The following is a 20,756-nucleotide window of genomic DNA, read 5'->3' as shown; positions in this document are numbered from 1 at the left end:
ATGTTTATTATCAACACAAAAACGAATGACTGGCTGCATCTATTAAATTAATTACAAATGTCCATTAACCACATCTTGTCAACTGTATATTACTTTTAATAAGCCCTCACAACTCTAAAAAAATATCCTTCTTTTTATGATTAAATATAAATATCTATTGGTACACTTAAACCAGATTTTAAATAACAATCAAACATTAAATAGTTACACAAACCAGCAAAAAGGTATGAATTCTACAACAGCAAAAAATAATGATAGATTATGCTGTATGTATGAAATAAAATGTGCATGTTAACTTTACTACAAAGAGGTCAAAGACAGTAATTACATAAAGTAAACTGACTGATGGTGCAGTCAACTTGAAAATCTGTTGCTGACTAACAGCATAAATAACATAACATAAACTTCTTTTCTTAAATATATTTTTTAAAAGTTCAAACAGCACTTTGCTAAAACCTTGATACTTCACAAAGCTTTGGAGAATTCAGAAGGTTTTCTGTAAAGTGGATTTAAATAGTGGAGCAAGTTAAAATATTGACCACTTAAAATTTTTTGCATAAAAAAAGCCTTAATCTGTCCTTTCCAATCATTATATGCTTGATCAATATGATGCATTAGTGCAAGAATTTTTTTTCTCATAAATCACTGGAGAAGCAGTAAAGGTAAGGATGGAAACAGACTTAATAGGTCAGTGGCTCATGATCATGTCATGAATTTTACATAGTCCCCTTAAACTTCAAAATTTAAGCTATATTGTTTGAGAAAAATTTAAATGATATAGAAGGAAATGTAATGAAGCGTAAGCACATGTCATGTGACTGTAACCTTCCATTATCTCCTTCTTATGACAACCTGTATGAGAGAAGAGAAAGTTACCAATTAATAATTAGCTATTGATTTTAAGTGAGATGTTATAGTAAAACATTACGTCAATATGATGATATCACCAAAGTTTGACGTAGAACTGTATGTTAACCACGGAAAATAACTAATGAAAGTAACTTCAACTCAACTTTCACTAATATGTAATTTTGTGCCTGAAAACAACAAAAAGTGCAGCACAGCCTTTACCCCATAATAGCAAGAAGCCTTTTCTAACCAAAATTTAGTAGTAGTATATCAAAGGAGAGGTCTTGAGTGGAAATGCCAATGCCTTAGATTCTTATGACACCATAGAGGTGGCATACTGTGATGCAATCTGTTCACTTTGAATTGTCTGCCACAGTCAAATTAACACTATTGCATTAGGTTAAAAATTCAAAACTAGAAAAAGCAGGTCAAAAGGAACAACTTAAAATGAATATCTATTTTTAAGGCGTGTAAACTTTATCTTTTACATACCCGAGTAGGCTGAAACTGATACTGTACATGAGAAGATCCTCTCATTATGAACTGTCCACTTTGCCCTAGAGGTCGCCCTGCATCATAAAAGAATTTAACTTTTTTTTTCACCTGAATACCTCTTCCTGACCAAGTTTTAAGTGCGTACCATAAGTTGCAAATTAAGTTTTTTGCTCTTGATTTAGGGCCCTAGGGCAATGCCAAAAAAAATGAGGTTTAACAACTTACCAACCAAGAAACTGTGGTTAGCAAGATATTTATCATATGTTTGGGTTCAAATGGGGCAGAAACATTTCAACTCAGACAAACTTGTAAATTTATTGGGCCATACAGAGAAATCACTATCTGCTAAATTGACAAATCATAGCACATGTACTATGAGTAGGCCAGTTATTGAAAACAAGGGCCACTTCATGTCACTCCCATTTTCATTCATTTATTCATTTCATTTTTACTTAATCAAGGGAAGCCTTACATTGGTACAACCACACAACAAACCAGGTTTCCTTCTCAGAGGAAATGGTTCAACACATCAAATTCAGCTGAAATTCTGTTCAGTTATTCAGTACCTGTTGTGGGTCTAGGCACTCTTGTCCGAGAGGTAATTGGACTTGAGGTTTGCCTACCAGAAAAACAATCACAACCAAAAAAATTATCCATTACAATTTTTTAATTCAAATACTCTATAACCATATACTTCACAGAAACTCTAAGATGAGAGACAGATTAGGGGTACAAGCCTTTCCAAAAGTCTGGGTTGAAGTTTTTGTAGTCCAACAGATTCAAGAAACAGTGAGGTTCTTGGCAACAGTTGATGCTATATCCCCTGAAGTTTGGCACTAGATCATAGCAACATTTTTACAAAAAATTTATAAAATTGGCACATAAAAAAATATTTCAATGCATGACTTTCAGCTATTAAAGGGATTTCTGTAAATCAGAATATCTGAGCTAGGGCTCTGAAAAAGATGTGAGAAAAGAGAGACAACCAAAGTTACTGGTACCACAGCTAATTGAAATAATGAAAGGAATGATTCAGAAAGGAAACACTTGGGAATAATTTCAAGATAAAATTACTTGGCTCCAGTTTATAACATTTGCCATATCAATAATATTTATATGTAAATTAAAGGAAATTACCTAGGACCTCTCATGGCTGGAGAAGACTTGGGTCTTCTTTCTTCCAATCCTTCCATCCATCCTGGCAGAGGAACAGATGCACGCTTGACAGATGTGCTACTCACATCCCGACCCCCTGCCAACCATCTGTTGGCCTGTATAAATGGAACAACACCTGGCTGGGTTGGTGATGAGGGTCGCTGTGGGGGAGGGTGGGCAGCTGAAATAGAATTCACTCTTGTTGTCGCACTCCCCACCCTAGAAGGTACTCCTTTCTCAGCAGCCTTTTTAATCACTTCAGGTGTCTTCCATGCATTTATTCTGGCGTGTTCTGTGTACGAGACCATTTCCTCCATTCCTTCAGAATCAACAGGAAAGTACTGTGCACTTTCTGAGCCAAGATCATCCAATGCAATGTCATCACCTTCATCCTCCATAAGAAGAAAATTTTCTTCAATTTCTTTGCTAAAGAACAATCATAGAGAACTCATCAGATCCTGGTTTCCATAGTGTGAAGCAACTACAAGTAATACTAACTCCACCTGGATGGGATGCCAGTCTATCCCGAGGTTGCACTCACTCAAAACAACACTCAAAGCATCAGCTTTGAAACTCTTTACGTTATGAACTCAGCTGATGATACTAAATTACCCAACTATACAACAGGGTTTGATTCCCCTCTTACCTGTTGACCTCAGTATCTTCCTCTAACACCTCACAATCTGTTGAGAAGAAGTCATATCATTTAAGCACGACTTTTCCACATAAATAGCTTGGAAACAATTTTTCAATGCTCCAACAAACCAACAAACTGATTGTTTGTTGTTGGTGCAAACTAAGACCAGCCATGTTGAATGTGTCAGAGTTGAATTTTCTTCTTTTTAAGCATTTGATTTTTTTTTTGACACTGCAATTAATTCACACTGTACATGTAGTATTTCTATGTCTTGAAGGATTACAGATTATTGTCTTTGTGAGTGATAATGAGTAACAAAACACTATTTTCTCAAATCTCTTTGCAGTCAAAGAGTAACTGTGAAAGTGGAAGTAATCTTGACACACAAAAAGTAAGGAAAATCTGTTTGCACTTGTCTCTCAAACTAGAAGGCAACACCGTAAGATATGTTAATTGCAAAAGTAAATATGTATCCATCCAATCTGAAATAATTCCTTGGCTGGTGATTGAGTATCAATTGAGCAGAATACCTTTTGTGTTAAGTTAACACTCCCAGATCAAATTTGTGATTTTCCTTACTGTCAACCATACAATTCTTATAATGTTAGTTCTGAGAATTTAGTATTGGATCAACTAATCAACCCCAAATTGATATTTTTCTTTATTCTCATCACTTATCTGGTTGATATTGTATTATATTGTAAGGAGAAATTCTGTCTTGGTCACTCGGGGATTAAAGGGTTAAGATGTTTTCTTGCTGCAAACTTTACCTTTGTAGGATTCTGAATCAGCATTAGCTGTCACCTCTGATACAACAACAGGGGTGGACTGAAAAATGAAAAATTGGTCAGAATTAAAATTCTTTTTTTGTCTGCCTGTACTTTTGCAAGCTCAAATCCCTTTTGAGCCTGCAAAAAATGGCAAAGGATACTGGTCCAAAGATTCTTAGACTTAAGCTTCCTGAGGGTAAAATCCAAATGGTAAACTGACACAAGTCCATATTGAGGATGGTTTGCACCCTGGGGCAACAGTGTGGTCTGATTGTGCCTGAGGGAGTGGTTTTGAAAATGACACTTTTCATTTGTAATAGTTGTAGTGACTGACATTGTGACCACCTGAGCAAAACACATCTTCAGAGTCAAGCATTGGTTGTCACTCTTTTCTGGAAAACTTTGTCCCTCAGAGAATTATATTACACAACAAACATTTTCCAGAAAGTAAGAAGTTAGAGCTGTTTTGGATCCTTGAAAAAAATATGCAACAGTAGCTGCAAAATCATTATCATTAGGGGTGCTTCATCTTTCATAAGATTTTATAAGTTAAAGATGTTTCTATAATTGAAATTCATTATACCAAGCTGTCAGCCTTCTCTAACACAGGCTGCTCAACATCATCATTATCTGTTGGATCATGCAAGTGGTTGCCATTCATATCAGGTTCAGGAGAGCTTGTCCACTTTACATCTGCTTCTTGCAAGCACTCTCGTACAATTGATCTCACATGATCTGTGATTACAGTCTCTCCTGAAAAAAAAGGAAAAACAAATCATACAAAATAAATTATAAAAAACTTTCTGAGTCCTTTGTTACTACAGGTAATGTCCATTATCTTAAACTTTGTACGTAGTTTCTTAGACTTGCATACCACCCTGACAGCTATCAACCTTGAATCTTGATAAACCTGACACACTGCTAAATTTGCCTCATTTACCTGTTGTTATAGGTTCCCCAATTACTGATGTGGCATCAGTATTGTAGGCTGCTGGCAGATCAACTCTGAGTTGGAGATTTTGCCTAATGGCATCCGATAGAAATTGAGCAACCTCTTCCTAAAGAAAAATATTGATTTAAAAAAAAAAAAAAAAAAAAAAACCTCATTACTGTTATCACAGATTTAAGTGCTGTTATGGGTGAAGCATTCTTCAAGGCACAGTAAAACAGCTATGATCATATTAATCAGTAAGTCAATCAAATGCTCAACCAATCTGCTCAACAATCAGTCACTCTGTCAATTAACCAATCTGTCAATCATTTATAGTGCAAATGATTTAAATAGATTAACAAGTAAGTTAATAACAGTTAATTACTGATAACAAAACATCAACTGAATCTATAAGCAAAATCATAGTAAACTTTCATTGAGCCATACCCTGTTATCATAGCTTGTGTTGAGCGTTTTACTCCTTGATCCTAAAATGAAGCAGAGTTTGTTCACATTTGACAGCATAAATTACAGTTGCTGTTACTAGAAACTGCCACTAACTGAGGATCCAATAGCTACCCTTCAGCAGGTGTTAATGTTAAGAGTGACTCAATTAATTTATGTACCAAACAAATTATCTCATACTAACCTTTTTGACTGCGACTTTCCACGAATTCTCTGAATATAAAGGAAATTGTTTTATTATCCCTAACTAGTAGAGAGTCTGATTTTATTGACAAATTGCTACAAGCAGTAAAGACCCCTGTACTGCTTCTCTATCAACACAGTGAGTTACCTTTGAACTGTTTTTGTGATGCCAACCATTTAATTTTGGAAAGATTGTGCCCAATATTTAGCAAATTGAAGCAAATTTCATGGCTATGTGCAATGCTAGTCTATATCAGGGTTCTAGCTGAGAATTTAGATTATCTGGCCAGAAATGTCCACTTTACTTTTAATTAATACTCACTTTGAATAAGATGGTCTCCATGTCCCTGATGCACAATCCCAGTTAATATCAGCAAAGTCAACATACAGGAACTGCTGGTCCAGGTAATTGATTGGATAGTCTGCCTGCTGGAACTTGGGAGCTGAGGAAAGGTTTTTATCGTTAACTTATCCACTGATTAATTCAAATTGTAAATAAACCTCACTGGATTTGTTTTTCAGAATAATATATATGTACCTGCTACAGTCTCCAGCTGAACTAAGCCCATGTCCGACTCTGGAAGAGCTACGAGGCGTCCATACATCTAGGAAAATCAAACAACTTCATGTTTCAAAATCAACTGATCAAATATGTTAAAAGCAGTTACCACCTTCTCTCTTTAACGACAGAGGACATTTTTCAAAAAATGAACTCAGACAAGAAGAATTTAGAAATCATTAGCTTCAAATGAGTGGTTATGGTAGCATTATGTTCATGTGCATTCTTTAACAAAAGATCAAATAGAGTAGAGTATTTTTCCAAAAAGGAAGATGGAGAGTTGCTCTAAAACAAAATGAGTTGTACCTGATGGCCAACCTCTACTCTGTCACCAAGCACTAAAATAAAAAAAAAAGAGTTCACATTATCCAGGTGCCTAATGAAATAAATCAGTACCAGTAATATGGAAATTTGGCATTATATCAACTACATTGACAATGTAAATTGACCACCATAAAGAGTTTCGAAGCTAATGCTTCAAGCATTAGCCCTTTGTTAGGGCAAAAGCTCTGACAAAGGGCTAATGCTTGAAATGTTAGCTTTGAAACTCTTTATGGTGGCCAATTTACATTATCAACTGAGTCAATGATACCAAATACCTCATCATACTTTCCCACTGATGCAGCACCACAGTTTCTTCAGAAATATTTACCCCCTTTATTCATGAGTGAGTACTGGCTTTACCTATGGTCTGACAATGGCATCCAATGCACTATAAAATATTGTTACTCTACAGTCACAAAGTTATGATTCAAAGCCAATCCCTCGAGTAGGATGATGATTATTAAGGGTTTGGCCCACAACTTAAAATACCTGGATCAAGCTACTTTTTATAACAGCTTATAATTTAAGATTCTGCTAGCTTACAATGACCTCATTTCAAATTTATTTTAAAAAAAAAATGCCTTTTGACTTCTCTCACATTTGTCAAGATTAAAATTTGTCTTCTATATTACCGGTATTTCCAGGTCTTGAAATTTGGTTTGGAATTTTTGTGTTTTTGCAAAATTTCAAGATGCCGTAAATATAAAATAAATACTGGGCTGGTTCAGTAAGTGTCAACTAAACAAACTGTAACACAGACTGCAGAATTTCTCTCAACCCTGTTCTTGAAACAAAGTGTTACTTATTAGTTATTTTGCAATTCTTACACAAGGAATACATTTAAGATACTCACAGGTAATCCCAATTTTCCTCATTTTCATCGTCTACTTACAGTTGTTTAGTTAATGAGTAAAATGGAAGGAGAATTAAAACATTGTTGGCATTTTACCAGGTTTCCTCCCAGCTAACTTGATCCTTTTTCTATATAATGCAACTTTTTGGTTCGTTTTTGCACCAACAGCAGACATGACTCTTGCAGAAGCTCTGCTTTTAAATCCATTAGGTAAGTCATCCCTTAAAAATACATCAAACATTTTTTACATGAAGCTGATTAAGAATTCCAAGCTTTGCATAACTTTTTACTAAAATAAATTTCATTTGACCTGAGTAAGCATATAAAGTAAATGAATGATCCTCACAGATTACCCGAGACTTGGGCAACTGCATGCGGGAGAAAATAAACAAAACTTTCAAGGTTTTAACAGAATTCAAACATGTGCCTCCCAGACACTTGTTGGGGGCTTACAAAGCCACACATGCAGAACAAGGCACATTCTAGAGGGTTCTGCATTCCTGTAGAAGAAATCTGATCATTTCCAGTTCTGTTTTTGACAATAAAAAATTTGGGGTGATACCTTTTGGTGGGGTCAAGTTAACCTTCTGCTGTGCCAAGATCTTTGTCATCGAAAAATTTAATTGAAAAGTTCTGATGTTTATATGGTCACACACTTTTTGGACAAGGATCTCCCCCCACCTTCACCACACAAAAAGAGTGCCCTTCCAAGATAAAATTCCAATAAAACTAAAACCAACCTCTGTAGTTTTGACCAGACAGATCCTTTACAAGAGTGAGGCCTCTCGTGGCTTGCCTTCAACAACCTTTTTGACTTAAAAACAAAACATGGAAATCACTTTCTAGAGTTAGAGCACTTTTTAATTGAGCATCAAAAGTAATCTGAGATTGCTTTGCTTTTACTTTACTTTACTCTGTGATTGGTCCAAAAAAGTCACACCACTATCTCAGCCAATGAGATGCAAAATTAAAGAAATGAATATGGAAGTGCTTGCTCTGTGATTGGTCCAGAAAACATGCACCACTATCTTAACCGATCAGATGCAAAATTAAAACCAAACACAACTAAGTAGACAGCATTTTCCTGCATTTTAGGCAGCCTGGTCAGTTTTAGTTTGAGTTCTTATTAGCTCTTGATTTATAGCATTTTTTTTATTGAGATGACTTTCATTGGTTTTGGTTCTGAGACTCTCGATCGAAAAGCACTCTAACGTTGAACTTTTGAACAACATTAGATTCAATTTCAGTTGCAAGCAGGGACCATAACAGGTGTAAGATAACACCCTATAGCTGACTAGTTTGTCTACTCTTATCACCTTTCTGCTAGATGATGTGATGAAAATGTAGGGAGAAGTTATGCACTGATGTTTATCATTTTGGAGTTAAAGAGTAAAATAATATGCAAAGACACTGGTGACATTTAAAGAAATGTAAACCAAGAAAACTTAGACTCTAAACAGAGAAAAAACAGCTGTTTGTTGCAAACTTACAGTTATAACATAACTTGGCTCTACACTGCTAACTTGTTTCTCAGCTTCCAAGAGCTTCCCATGGTCTGTGCCCTTTTTTCCTAGTATGAAATGAAAAGGCTTTCAGTTAAAAGAGCTTCAAATATTCCAAGGGTCTAGAAACTGTTGCAGCAGTAGCTTCCTTTATGTTTTGAGATTGTCTTCAAATTTACTGAAAAATAAAAAAAAACAATTTGCTACATTTTGAGATTTCTGAGAAATGTAGTAACTTTACATCAAAAGCACCAGCCAAAAATTAACAGATTTTCTTAAATTTAGATCCCCCATGTGATAGCTGCCCAATGACTCTGTTCTAAATCTAGATCAGTTAACAGTCTGTTTGAAAAGTAAGGAGCTGCACAGAAAGGCACTCTTGAGTGGTCAAATTGTTTTTAGAAATTTTGAAATTTTTTTGGGAAATACTTGACATTCTTTAATACATGTCACATTGTACAGAAACCAAAAATTGTTAAAAGAGACAAAATTGTGTGTAAAATGTAACAAGAACTGCTGTAGAACCTGACATGGCTGCATTAGCCTGTTTCACACATTCCAGAAGATACTCTGCAATTTCTCTGGACACTTTGTTCATTCCTCCCTAATCCAAACATAATAATAACACATGATCAATTCAACTATTTCCTCCCACAATTAGTTTCTAATCTCTCTCTTTCTGCACAACTAACACTTAACTCAACCATGAAAACTCACTTAACCCAAAAAATATCAGGGGAAAAATATTTTCCTCAGTTCATTTCAGCACTCCATTCATGAAATTAACCCTGGAGTGCCTAGCATCTGACTTCTCCCAACAGTATAACCCTTACATCACACCGTGAGGTCATGAGAATAAAGGAAGTGATCACCAACTAAATATTCTCTTGATTGATAAACAAATTCTCCTTGTCAGCACCTTAGCAAATGTATAGAAAACAGTATGGAGAATATGCATACTGATGTTAGGGTGTAAAGGTACCTCTAATCTCAACCTTTCTATCCACTAGCATGTCACACAACATCACTTTGCAGAGTAACTAAGACAGGCTTCAAGTACAGAAATTTGCTAATTACTCTGGGCAAAAAAAAAAAAAAAAAACCTACAACTGATAGAAATGGAAAAGCAGTCTTTCCCTTCCACAATACTGCTCTAGAATTCAACAACTACCTATAGTGAAGTTATAACATTCCATGTGAGCGTTCACAGTAACATGTATAGACCACTGCACAGGATTACCAGTTACACTTTCAGCCATTAAATCCATTTTACTTATCTTGCATCAAAGACTTCATCACAATTTGCTATCAGTATCCTTGTTTTGTTCTTACCTACTTCATCTCTATTTATCCTATTAGAAGATTTCATCCCAGTTAATAACAACTTTCAACATTTACCCTCACATAGAATCCAACATGTTATGACCAACATCCTTTTAACTATATGTATTCTAAAATCCTAAATTAAAGTACTGTCACTCTCACCCCTTCAGACTGAATTTTCCAGCTAAGTGACTTAATCTTCTCACCAATCATCTCATCTTTAGTGGCAACAATTATTAAGTCCAAAACACCTAAAAGAGAAAGATTTGTTCACTTTTTTATTTCCCTGATGGTTTTCCATGTCATTGAATCATATTAATTGTGACAAATTTATACTTGATCTTATTTACCAGGATCTTTTCCAATGAAGTCAAAGAAGACAGGTACAATACAGAGAAGCTGAACCACTTCTGATGCCAACAAACATCTGTACCCAGCTTTCCTACAACAGGAATGTTATAAATACAACTAGTACATCATTCAATTGTTATGATTTTTATCAAAAATGAAAAAAACAAAACAAAAATGAGAGAATAAAAGAAAAACAATCATTATTTATCCTCAATACAATTTCTTGGTTCTTGCTGTATTCATGTTTGAAATATAAAATTATAGTGGGGCTCTAAGAGAGATGTTCATCAATTTAGCAACAAACAGAAAACATTGATTTTGCTAAATGTTCCTTCTCCAATCTTAGAAAAACCACATTGACTGTAAATAGCAAAACAATGATCAAGTTTCAGGATATAACCAGCAAGAAATTCAGGTTTTACAGTTTGCAGAATACTTATAAATCATAAGGGATAAAGTGCAGTACCCCAGGAGAACAATACCATGGGTCCAGTCTACAGTTCAGTAAAAAGTTCAGTCAGGGATTCAGCCTTAAACAATTAATTTGATTGCAATATTTTAAACACTCAAGTCCAAGTATATAGGTTTCCTACTTAGCAAAATGTTTATGATGGTGATAGCTAAGGTTCACTGCAAAAAAAAAAAAAAAACCCTATAACCCTTTAACACTGAAGTGTTTAACATGCACCTTCTTCCTTTAGTATCCATATATTATCCAGCAAACAGGTAATGAGAATACTCAAACTTATCAGGTAGAAGTGGTTATGAAAGTCTAACACCAAATTCTCCTTTATATAAAAGGAAATGAGGAACAGCTGAATGGGAGAATTAACAATCAGATCTTGGGAGTTGAACAGTTAAACATGTAATATCATGATTTCAATTTTGGGAACAAACCTTGAATCCAGCCTTTTTCGTGTTGCTTGATATCTACAAGTGAAAGTAACCACACCATGTTGTCAATAATAAAACATAAACTAAGTCATCATGTCATGATATGATTTGAACAAATATTAAACCAAAATTTCTAGATTTAATTCATACTTAGCTATACTGTCTCCATTCGCAAGTCTAACCAGATCAGCGACTAGATCATAAAGACACAGGTACAGTCTGTTGTACAATCCACCATCCTTGCAACAGACAACAAAAATAAAGAACACTTCCATTATAAATAAACTGAAAATCAAAAAATTCAAGTCCATTTTTGCTCATCATTGCTTGTGCTTGAAAACTGCTTTCTCAAGACTGAGTGTGCTATTCTTTCTTAACAATCGCTCAATGACCAGACATCTTAATGATGCACAAAAGTTTTGCAGACTACTCTTTTTGCAAAGATCAATAAAAAAGTTGTACTTACAATGTGTCGATCACGCTCAATTTTCACAGCCCCTAAAAGCAAAGAAATCAATCGGCATCTGACATCCCGAGGGAGCATGAACACATCCATGGTGTCAACATTTCTGAAAAACAAAATTGAAAACAGACAATGAATACTTACAGATTACCAAAAACTGAAAAACAGCACTTGCTTTTTTTTCAAACCAATGAATTCCAAAAAGATGTAGATCATAACACTTCTTTTAACTCAATGTCAAGTAATGAAGTAATGAGAATTCTGAAAATCATGGAATATGGAACCAATGCAAAATCAAATCCTCACAACTACAATAGCGCTTGCAATTTTAATCCATTTGACTTCTATTTATCCTCAAAAACAAATTGAATTTGATGTCATGTAAACTGGTTACAACAATTAAGACACTCAATATAAAGAAATTTAATTATGAAAAACCTTGATATAACACCAAACCAGTCTACAAATATATGAAGCCTTTTTTGTTTGTAAATTTAGCTTTGAGATGTCAATAGTAAGACTCAATCATAAGAGAAAATAAATTTTGATTTAAATTAATTACCTTATTTTTCGAAGTCTTGCAATATCAAGGGTTTGCTGAACAAGCAGTGAAGGAATTGCAAATTCCAGGGATGCCTAAATATGATAATACATCCACATAAATATAATGATATAAATTACAATGTATATTAATTAAACATTTATTCCATTTACACTTGTTGGATATGAAAGGATGGATAGCTAGGAACAGTTGTAGGGCCAAGTTGGCTATAATCATCTCATAACCAATCAGCACGAGTGGATTAATTTTTTGAATTAAAAACACCCCAAAATATTGATTAATAAATGAATTTTTTAGCTCCACTTAAATTTTGAGCTGACGTATACACTTACTGGTACTACATCTGTAGAGCATGGTATGACTCATAACCCAAGGTGACTAAGTCAATAAAAACCATTGATGCAATGATCAAGTTTTTAATTACTTTAATAAAATTTATTTATCAATTTTAAAGTAATGGGTGAACATTCTCCAAGTCCGGGGAAAAAAAGCTGAGACGCGTCATTAGTGAAATTTAGCTCTCCAGTCTCTAAAGTTTAAAGAATGCCCTGCTATTTCCCCAAGCAAAGTGACAACAAGTAATTATTAATAAAAAGATAATCAATCTGTTAAATTAATGGAGCCATTCCAAACGTTAAAGCAGTGAATACTGACAGAAACTGGCAACCCCTTCCTTGGAATAAAAAAAATAGAAATTACATACAATGAACTCACCACTAGCATTAGCAATAGCATGTTACATCTTTCCTTGTCTTCATTTCTGTAGTTTATTAAATTTTCTATCAGCAGTGATGGTTTTACCTTCCCCCTGAAACAAGATTATTATATACAAAATTGATTCCAACCCATAACTATAAGTAATTGTACAGCTTTTCCTCAAAGTGTGTAATAAGGTTATTTATTTTTTTACATACTGAAATTATAACATTGCAGTGAAGTGCTATCATTCGTGTCTCTAATTGGACGAACAATGTATTTTCATAGCCATTCTCCTTCAATCTTTGAATTGAAATGTGAAAAAATCACAGAACGTATGAAATGAAAACATCACACAATGGAAAGTGCTTGAATGATTTTTATTGACTTGTTGCTGCACTCGCAAGTTCGTTTTTTGGATGCATTGCAACTTGTGAATAAAAATTGTTCATGCACACTTTCCATGGAATAATCTCAATTAACCCTCTTGCTCCCAGATCTCATTAGTAATTTTCCTTACTGTCTGTCATATTATTCTCATGATTTTTATAGTCCACAGAATTTGGTATTGGATGAACTTTTAAACTGATAATTTGACATTTTTCTTTATTCTCATCACCTGTCTGCTTGATATTGTATTGAAATTATAGAGAGAAGTTCTGTCTTGGTCATTTATGGGAACTCAGAGGGCCAAGTGTAAACAGATCTTTGAGCCAACTGGTCGAAAGGCTTTTGATTACAACAAGTATTGTGAAAACAGAATGAAAAATAATTGTATGTCAATCCCACAATTAAACATCACCAATAGTAAACTCAACTTACTTCATATTGCTTTTCATGTAAAGGTTCACTTCTTGCTGGAGGCCATAAGCAAGGTACAAAAGTCGTCGCTTATCGAGATCTAAATAAAACAAATTTACAAGTCTCTATTAGTGAAACTTAAACTTCACATTTGTCTTTGAAGCTAATATATATCTTAAAAGCATTAAAACTTCATAAAATAAAAAAAAGAAAATAGTTAATTTTCTGTATATCACTGACATTGAGAAAATTTCTTCTTACAATGTCAATACAATATCAAGCACAGAAGTGATGAAAATAAAGTAAAATATCAATTAGGGGATTATTGGTTGATCCAATACCAAATTCTCCAATTTGACATCATAAGAATTGTATGTCAGACAGTAAAGAGAATTACTAATGGGATCTTAGGAGTTAAAAGGTAAAACCTGATGAAGAATGTCCACTGATAGATTGAGCAACAATGTTAAGTCTGTGATTGAATTCTGCTTATTTTCTTGTAACTTACCAACATTCAGTTTTTCTTTTATAGGGAACCTTCTCATCAAGTGTTCTCTCTACAAAAGACAACCCACAGACAAAGGAAAATGGTCATTCTTTGGCCCACTTGTAAAGGTTATTAATGATATGTGGACACAAAATGTAATATGTCTTATCACCTCTCTTGGTTTGAAATATAAAATTACCCTAAAATTTTCCAAAGTACACTTAAAAACATTTTTCCTGGTGGATATGCTACGTATGGGAACAACTAATATGGGGATTTGATAATTAGCATGGCCTTCAGAGTTTGGGAAGAGCATGCACTTCATCAAAGAAATAACTGTTAACTGGTAACTGGGTTTAGTTTGGCACCAAACTGGCTTCAAGAATGTTGTGTGAATTTTAATGAGCACAACAAGTGAGCTTGTTTACACTCAACTGAAAACTGCTAGTGCTTCGAGTGTCCAAATAAATAAAAAATTAGAGGTAATCAGATTCACTGATTAATGTATAATAATTGTAACTTAACTTTTGACAAAACATACCTTTTGTCCAAAAACACCTGTCAATGAGATGTTTTTCAATGATGATGGAACAAAGTGGTTCTTGGGAAGCTTGTGCCTCTAGAATAAATAGGATCAAGAAAACTAATTAAATGTTACATTGCACAACAAAAATTTTATAATTACAAGAAAAAGATGAAAATTCAGGTAGATTGAAAACGACTTGTTCCATTCCTACTCTACTCAGAAGCCTTTTTGATCACAGGTTCACCAACTTTCTGAGAATCATCTACTGTACCTACCACAGGTCTATCAGAAAGTGCAGAATCCTTAAAGAACTGTTCCACCTGAGCACGTTCTGCAGCTGTAGCAAAAACAAATTAAACATCAAAAATCATTTAAAGTGCATGATACATGTACACCAAAATAACTTGGTCAATAATTTTTTTTTCGATTCTTAGCAATTTCATAATCTTCTTTCAAAACAGTGAACAGCCAGCAGTATCTAACACTCCAAGCTAAGATTATTTTAGTTATCATGGCCAATAGGAATCAAAACTCTGAAACCTTGGATTAAATATGAGCTGTACTGTAAATATTATGAAAGTCATTGTTAGTAATGTTAAGAGTTTTAAAATATAAAGCTTACAAGTTATGATACGTCCATCAAGCATCCAAACCAGGGGAAGACTGTCAATAACATGCATCCTATCTGCAGCAACAAAGAAAGAACAAAGAATCTGAAATATGAAGTATAAGTGTCCAAACAACACTTATTATCTATAATCACTCAAACATTAAAGGCTAATGCTTGAAATGTCAGCTTTGAAACTGCTTATGGTGGCCAATTTATGCTCTCATGTTATGGGTGATAAAACCAAATTACCCTGTTTTACTCTCCTGCCAACACGGTACCACTGTTTCTTTTGAAAGTTACCCCTTTATACATTCAACATTTACCACTCCCCATTTTATAAGTGGGTGAGCTTGATTCCTTTTTGCGATGTCCCACAACTTTCGCAAGGATTCTTAGAAACAGAAGTAACCTTAGAAACTTCAACCTTAACCCCTAAATTCTTACAGCTGTTCAACAGGTAATTTTTCCTTGTACTTCTAATATTTGTCTTGCAAATATGTTACATGAACAAACAGGCCTGTTGATGTCAGTTAGAGTATCATCTTGATGAAACATTTAATTCCCCAGTCTAAGTTACAAGGAAGTGTATGGGAGAAAGTAAGGAGAATTACTATTTGAATCTGAAGGTTAAAGGTTTAAACTGTTAGTTACATTAAAACACTCACAATAAGCATCCATCTCCAGTTTGTGGTTTCCATGGAGACTGAGATCAAGTATATGAACATGCCGTATTTTTTGCAGCTCATTCCAGTCAAGGTCATTATTAGCTAGGACCAGTGTTCCAAAGGCAGCAACTGAAAACAAACCTTCCAAACTTTTCACCTATCACAGAAATAAAATATTATAAATATCAAAATTCCTAATCAAGTAATTTACTACAAGGAATTTGCCTTTATTCTAAACTCAAGACTATATGCCAGGATCCCTTGAAAAATTTATTTCAAAACTCTGTTTTGTTTATCTGCATTCAAAGGTGTTATCAACATAATTTCCAAGCTCGCTAACAATTGATTGAAAAAGGTGCCATTCTTCTGTTCCAGACAAAAATATGAGAATGAAATTGCCCTTCATGCAATAGGAATTTGCACAGCTTGAAAAGGTTAATAAATTAAGTCTTTACATCCGAGATTAAATTTCTAATACTTCTTTACAATCTTCTCCACAATCCGCTCAACTTCTCAAATTTTATCATTGTACCCGCAGCAAATTTAGTTTTATTTTAAAGCCTAAAGCGCGCAGTTATAAAATTTGCCAACTGAGCAATGTTTTGAATTCAACTCACAGAGTACTACGATCATAGACGACTCAATATAAAGTTAAAGCTTTACATACAAATCATGTCACACTCGAGTTGACAAAGACAATTAGTTTCAATTAGTTCGAGCCATACTATGAAGATTAATTTAATGCAGCCTTTATGTTTGTCGAGTTACCAGTAACCACAAACAAAACACTAAGTAAACAGATTCTCATGAATAAAGATTGTTAACGCGAAACACAACCTCGTTAAAATTGAGCCTTAGTTAGCATGGACTACTCGTTTGGAGCTTATAAGAACTATACATCACGAGTGAAAGAAATCATTCATTTGTGAAATGACTAGAGGGTTAAATTTTCGGGCGCAAGTGTACATCCTTTTTTGATGCTTCATCCCATTTTACAAATTCTGATCGATATCCATGTCAAGTGTGAGTAGTCTGTTGTAAGCTTTGAGTTTTAAGCTACTTTTCACGCAACAATCCCTTGCGAAAAAGGATAGCTTTCAGGCAAAATAATATTTTCGTGTAGGGAGGTCATAAAAGAAGGTGAAGTCTGCCTTAATGATACCCTCAGGCAAAAAACATTTACCACGTTGTTAGCGAGGTCAATTTTCCACAGCTGGGAATAGCATCTCAAATCGGGTACAGCTTCAATTCGATTTCCACGGACGATCAAGGTCTGAACCTTTGGGCATAGTTCGAGTCTTTCAAGAGATACTGTAAAATAAAGCAGATTTCATCATTTTCCATCAATACAACAAATCAAACAACACTTTCTGAAAGCGTACCTAGTCCAAGATTAGATAGATCCAAGTATTCAACGAGCTGTAGCGGTTGAGATGTCCTTGACCTCAGTAGCTTTTGTACAAAGAAAGAGAGCAAAAAAATGATTAATTAATAGTAATTTCTGATGGGCATACCACAAATATATCTCTCACCTGACTAGAGATCCTCATCATATTCTACATGACTGCAAAAGTTGTTAAAGTGCAGACAGCTGATCCGCTCAATACTCACGGGTTTCCTTGCTTTGATTTATTTGTATAGTGCGCGCAAACAGCGCACGATTTCCCCAGTGGGGTACGGTGAGGAGTGGTGCTCATTGCAAGGATTCAAAAATCCCGCAGTGAACGTAGTTACCTGGTAGTTTGGATACTGACTGAGGAAAATTTGTGCAATAAAAAATTCATTGCCGTGAAAAATCAGTGAATAAGTATTTTATCACATGAACACTGCTTTTCCGTCTTCTTCCTGTCTTCTTTTAGCTCGCATCTCGCCAAGTCGGTGGGCGTCTTCCGGCCTTGCTGCTCCCGCTTCTGCCTACGGCCCACATACGAGGCTTTTGTCTCATATGTTTCAATCAAAACACTCGCGGGTCAGTCTTTTTTGCAGCCATTGTTTGGTTATCTGTCTCCCCAGTATTTACGAGGCTTAAATATAAAACAGCACTGTGTTTCACCAACGTACCGAGCTCCCCAAATTCCATAATCCATTCCAGATTCCAAGACGTTGTCTCCTGAGGCCTGGATACTCAGGAATTACAAGTCTCAAAAATTCACAACACTTAACATCCACGTGCATTTGATCACTGGTCGATATTTCATCGAAAGTCAGGGAGATTATGTCAAAGTTAGAGAAAAAAGGCTAGATTTTAAGAAAGGAGATTCATCGTGCTAAGTCCACTAAGTGGCTGTGGTGATGGAGGGAAAGGTTTGGATTTTAGCAGGTACAAATAAATTACATACATACATACATACATAACTTTATTTGATAACGCAGGTTAAAATTTGCGCAACTTTACAGCTGATGTGGACCTGCCTAAACTAATTAGTCTATAATTATATAAAATACAGATATGATAAAATTTATAAGTTGAATAAATCAAGTAAACCATAAAGTTTTAGTAATAGTGAAAATTTGGTTTCATGTTTTGTATAACATTACCTCCCTTTTCAAAATTAATATTCATAACAGTTTGCTTGGATTGTTTTAAGTTATATTTAAAAATAGATAAATTTGGAGAATCTTTAACATTATCGGGAAGTGCATTCCATGCTACTGCAGATCTATGAGCAAAGGACCTACGACCCAATTCGGTTTTGGGCCTATTAAGTACAACATTCAGGGATTTCCTTAGGTTATAACTGTTAGAGTTCTTGGTCACCAAACAATTAATTTCCCGCAACCCTAAATTATAATAAGCATTATATGTAATAGTTAAGATACGTAGCTTATAAAATACTCTAAAGGCATCCAGCCAACCTTAGAAAGTACATCATTATCCCCAAAACTATTTGGTATCTTATGAATTAGCCTGGCAGCCCTGATGTGAATCATTTCTAGATCTTTAAGCTTGGATCCAGACCCCCAAATTGCAATTCCATATAGAACACTTGGTATAACTATCCTATAGTAAAAAGTCTCCAAGATAGATGTACATAGGAAATTTATACGTCTCAACATTTTAACTTTGGCATTAAATGCAGATCTAGCCAATGCAACATGCTGAGACCAAGAGAGTTTATCATCAATTGTAACCCCAAGGCAATTGGTGGAGGACACATACCGAATGGTGTCCATACCCCACTTCAGCTGTTTCAAAGGACCTATGAAGGGGGTAGTACTTAAGACCATTGCCTCGGATTTACCTTCATGTAGAATCAATCTGTTACTAAGACACCAGGAATTAACCTGGTCCAAAACAGCCTGTAACCCTGTTGTTATTTCATCAACAGTATTCCCTACTACATATATTGTTGTGTCATCAGCATACATATAGACTTCTCCACTGGTAATAGATTCAGGGAGGTCATTAACATAAGATGCAAACAATCTTGGTCCTAGTAAGGATCCCTGAGGGACCCCAGCTCTAATGGGGATTCTATCAGATCTAGACCCACTTACACTAGTCCCTTGTACACGGTTGGAGAGATAGTCATTGATCCATTTCCACATATCACCTGCCAAGCCAACAGCCTTGAGTTTCTCAGTAAGAATACTGTGGTTGACACAATCAAAAGCTTTGCGGAAATCAATGAATAAGACTCCAACCTTATGGCCTCTATCCAGGGCACTCCCCCAGGACTCAGTGAGATGAAGGAGGAGGCTCTCCGTTGAATAGCCCCTCCTAAATCCCCATTGTCTATCTGTGAGAATGCCATTGGATAACATGTGATCATCAAGTGAGTCACACACTACCTTCTCAAGAAGCTTTCCTGGTGTACTAAGCAAGGATATAGGTCGGTAATTGTTAGGATCCAGCCTGTTCCCTTTCTTAAAAACAGGTGTAACTAATGACTCCTTCCATTGTTGAGGGAACTTACAACAGTCCATGCTTTTTTTGAACACCTCTAGCAGACCCTGAATAGCAGAGTCCTGTGCCAATTTAAGATCTTTAGGAAAAATATTATCAGGGCCTACTGCTTTGTTTGGATTAATAGACTTCAAAACATCTCTAACTATATCCCAATTCAAAGAAAAATTCTCTATAGTGGGAGTAATTCTATTAATATAAAAAGTAGTATCTAAATGTACTGGATCCAAGTTCTTAGTAAGATCATGTGCAATATCAACAAAATAGTTATTAATCAAATTCGCTTTCTGCCTATCATCTAATGGGAACTCAAAGGCCAGCTCATAATGCAATTTAAAGCATTTAGGATGCCTGTGACACTTGCCACGATTATAAAAATCTAGAAAACATAGACCTGGAACATCAATAAAGGTGGAAATGACTAACCGAGCACATGTTACATGTGATGCTGGAGCTTTCGATGATTAAAACCTTACTGTAACAATGATCTTAAAAGAAAGGAAAAGGCAAAACAGAACAAAAAATTCCTTTGAAATTATTTATTTGCCAACATTTTTGCCAATTTTTGCTAACGTTTTGTATTTTGTGGAAGAAAGCTGGCTTGAAACCATTTTCTTGACACTGTTTACCTAAAATATTGATTATTTGGGGTTTTTTGGTTGCCCTCAATTTTACAAATTACATTCTACTATACACACGTCAGCAAATTTGGCACAAACTTATTGCATATGACATTATATAAATCTAA

The 20,756-nt window shown here is 34.9% G+C and overlaps 1 protein-coding gene across 1 annotated transcript; it reads right to left on the bottom strand.

Annotated features, from left to right (window-relative positions):
• Positions 1 to 37: 37 nt before the first annotated feature.
• Positions 38 to 18,426, bottom strand: LOC131781635 (uncharacterized). Its single transcript, XM_059098332.2, has 33 exons — positions 17,634 to 18,426; positions 17,484 to 17,553; positions 17,285 to 17,412; positions 16,102 to 16,258; positions 15,449 to 15,511; positions 15,102 to 15,163; positions 14,842 to 14,919; positions 14,322 to 14,370; positions 13,835 to 13,913; positions 13,031 to 13,124; positions 12,317 to 12,390; positions 11,758 to 11,860; positions 11,442 to 11,530; positions 11,295 to 11,327; positions 10,397 to 10,488; positions 10,209 to 10,297; positions 9,249 to 9,327; positions 8,712 to 8,791; positions 7,962 to 8,035; positions 7,318 to 7,442; positions 6,351 to 6,382; positions 6,024 to 6,090; positions 5,808 to 5,928; positions 5,487 to 5,515; positions 5,285 to 5,325; positions 4,847 to 4,964; positions 4,490 to 4,659; positions 3,907 to 3,964; positions 3,146 to 3,182; positions 2,482 to 2,925; positions 1,911 to 1,963; positions 1,342 to 1,418; positions 38 to 852 (listed from the first exon to the last, which is right to left on the bottom strand). The coding sequence occupies exons 1-33, from the start codon at positions 17,652 to 17,654 to the stop codon at positions 832 to 834; spliced, it is 2,907 nt and encodes a 968-aa protein (XP_058954315.2). The 5' UTR covers positions 17,655 to 18,426; the 3' UTR covers positions 38 to 831.
• Positions 18,427 to 20,756: the final 2,330 nt, after the last annotated feature.

Source organism: Pocillopora verrucosa, chromosome 12 (genome assembly GCF_036669915.1).
Source record: "Pocillopora verrucosa isolate sample1 chromosome 12, ASM3666991v2, whole genome shotgun sequence".
Taxonomy (NCBI): domain Eukaryota; kingdom Metazoa; phylum Cnidaria; class Anthozoa; order Scleractinia; family Pocilloporidae; genus Pocillopora; species Pocillopora verrucosa.
This window is presented reverse-complemented; position numbering and strand designations above follow the sequence as displayed.

Coding starts and splice junctions, on each gene's coding strand:
- LOC131781635 (XM_059098332.2), bottom strand. CDS start 17,654: ATGATGAGGATCTCTAGTCAG. Junction 10,298..10,396: donor CTTCATTGGAAAAGATCCTG/GTAAATAAGATC, acceptor TTTCTCTTTTAG/GTGTTTTGGACTTAATAATT. Junction 3,183..3,906: donor TGATTCAGAATCCTACAAAG/GTAAAGTTTGCA, acceptor TCTTCTCAACAG/ATTGTGAGGTGTTAGAGGAA.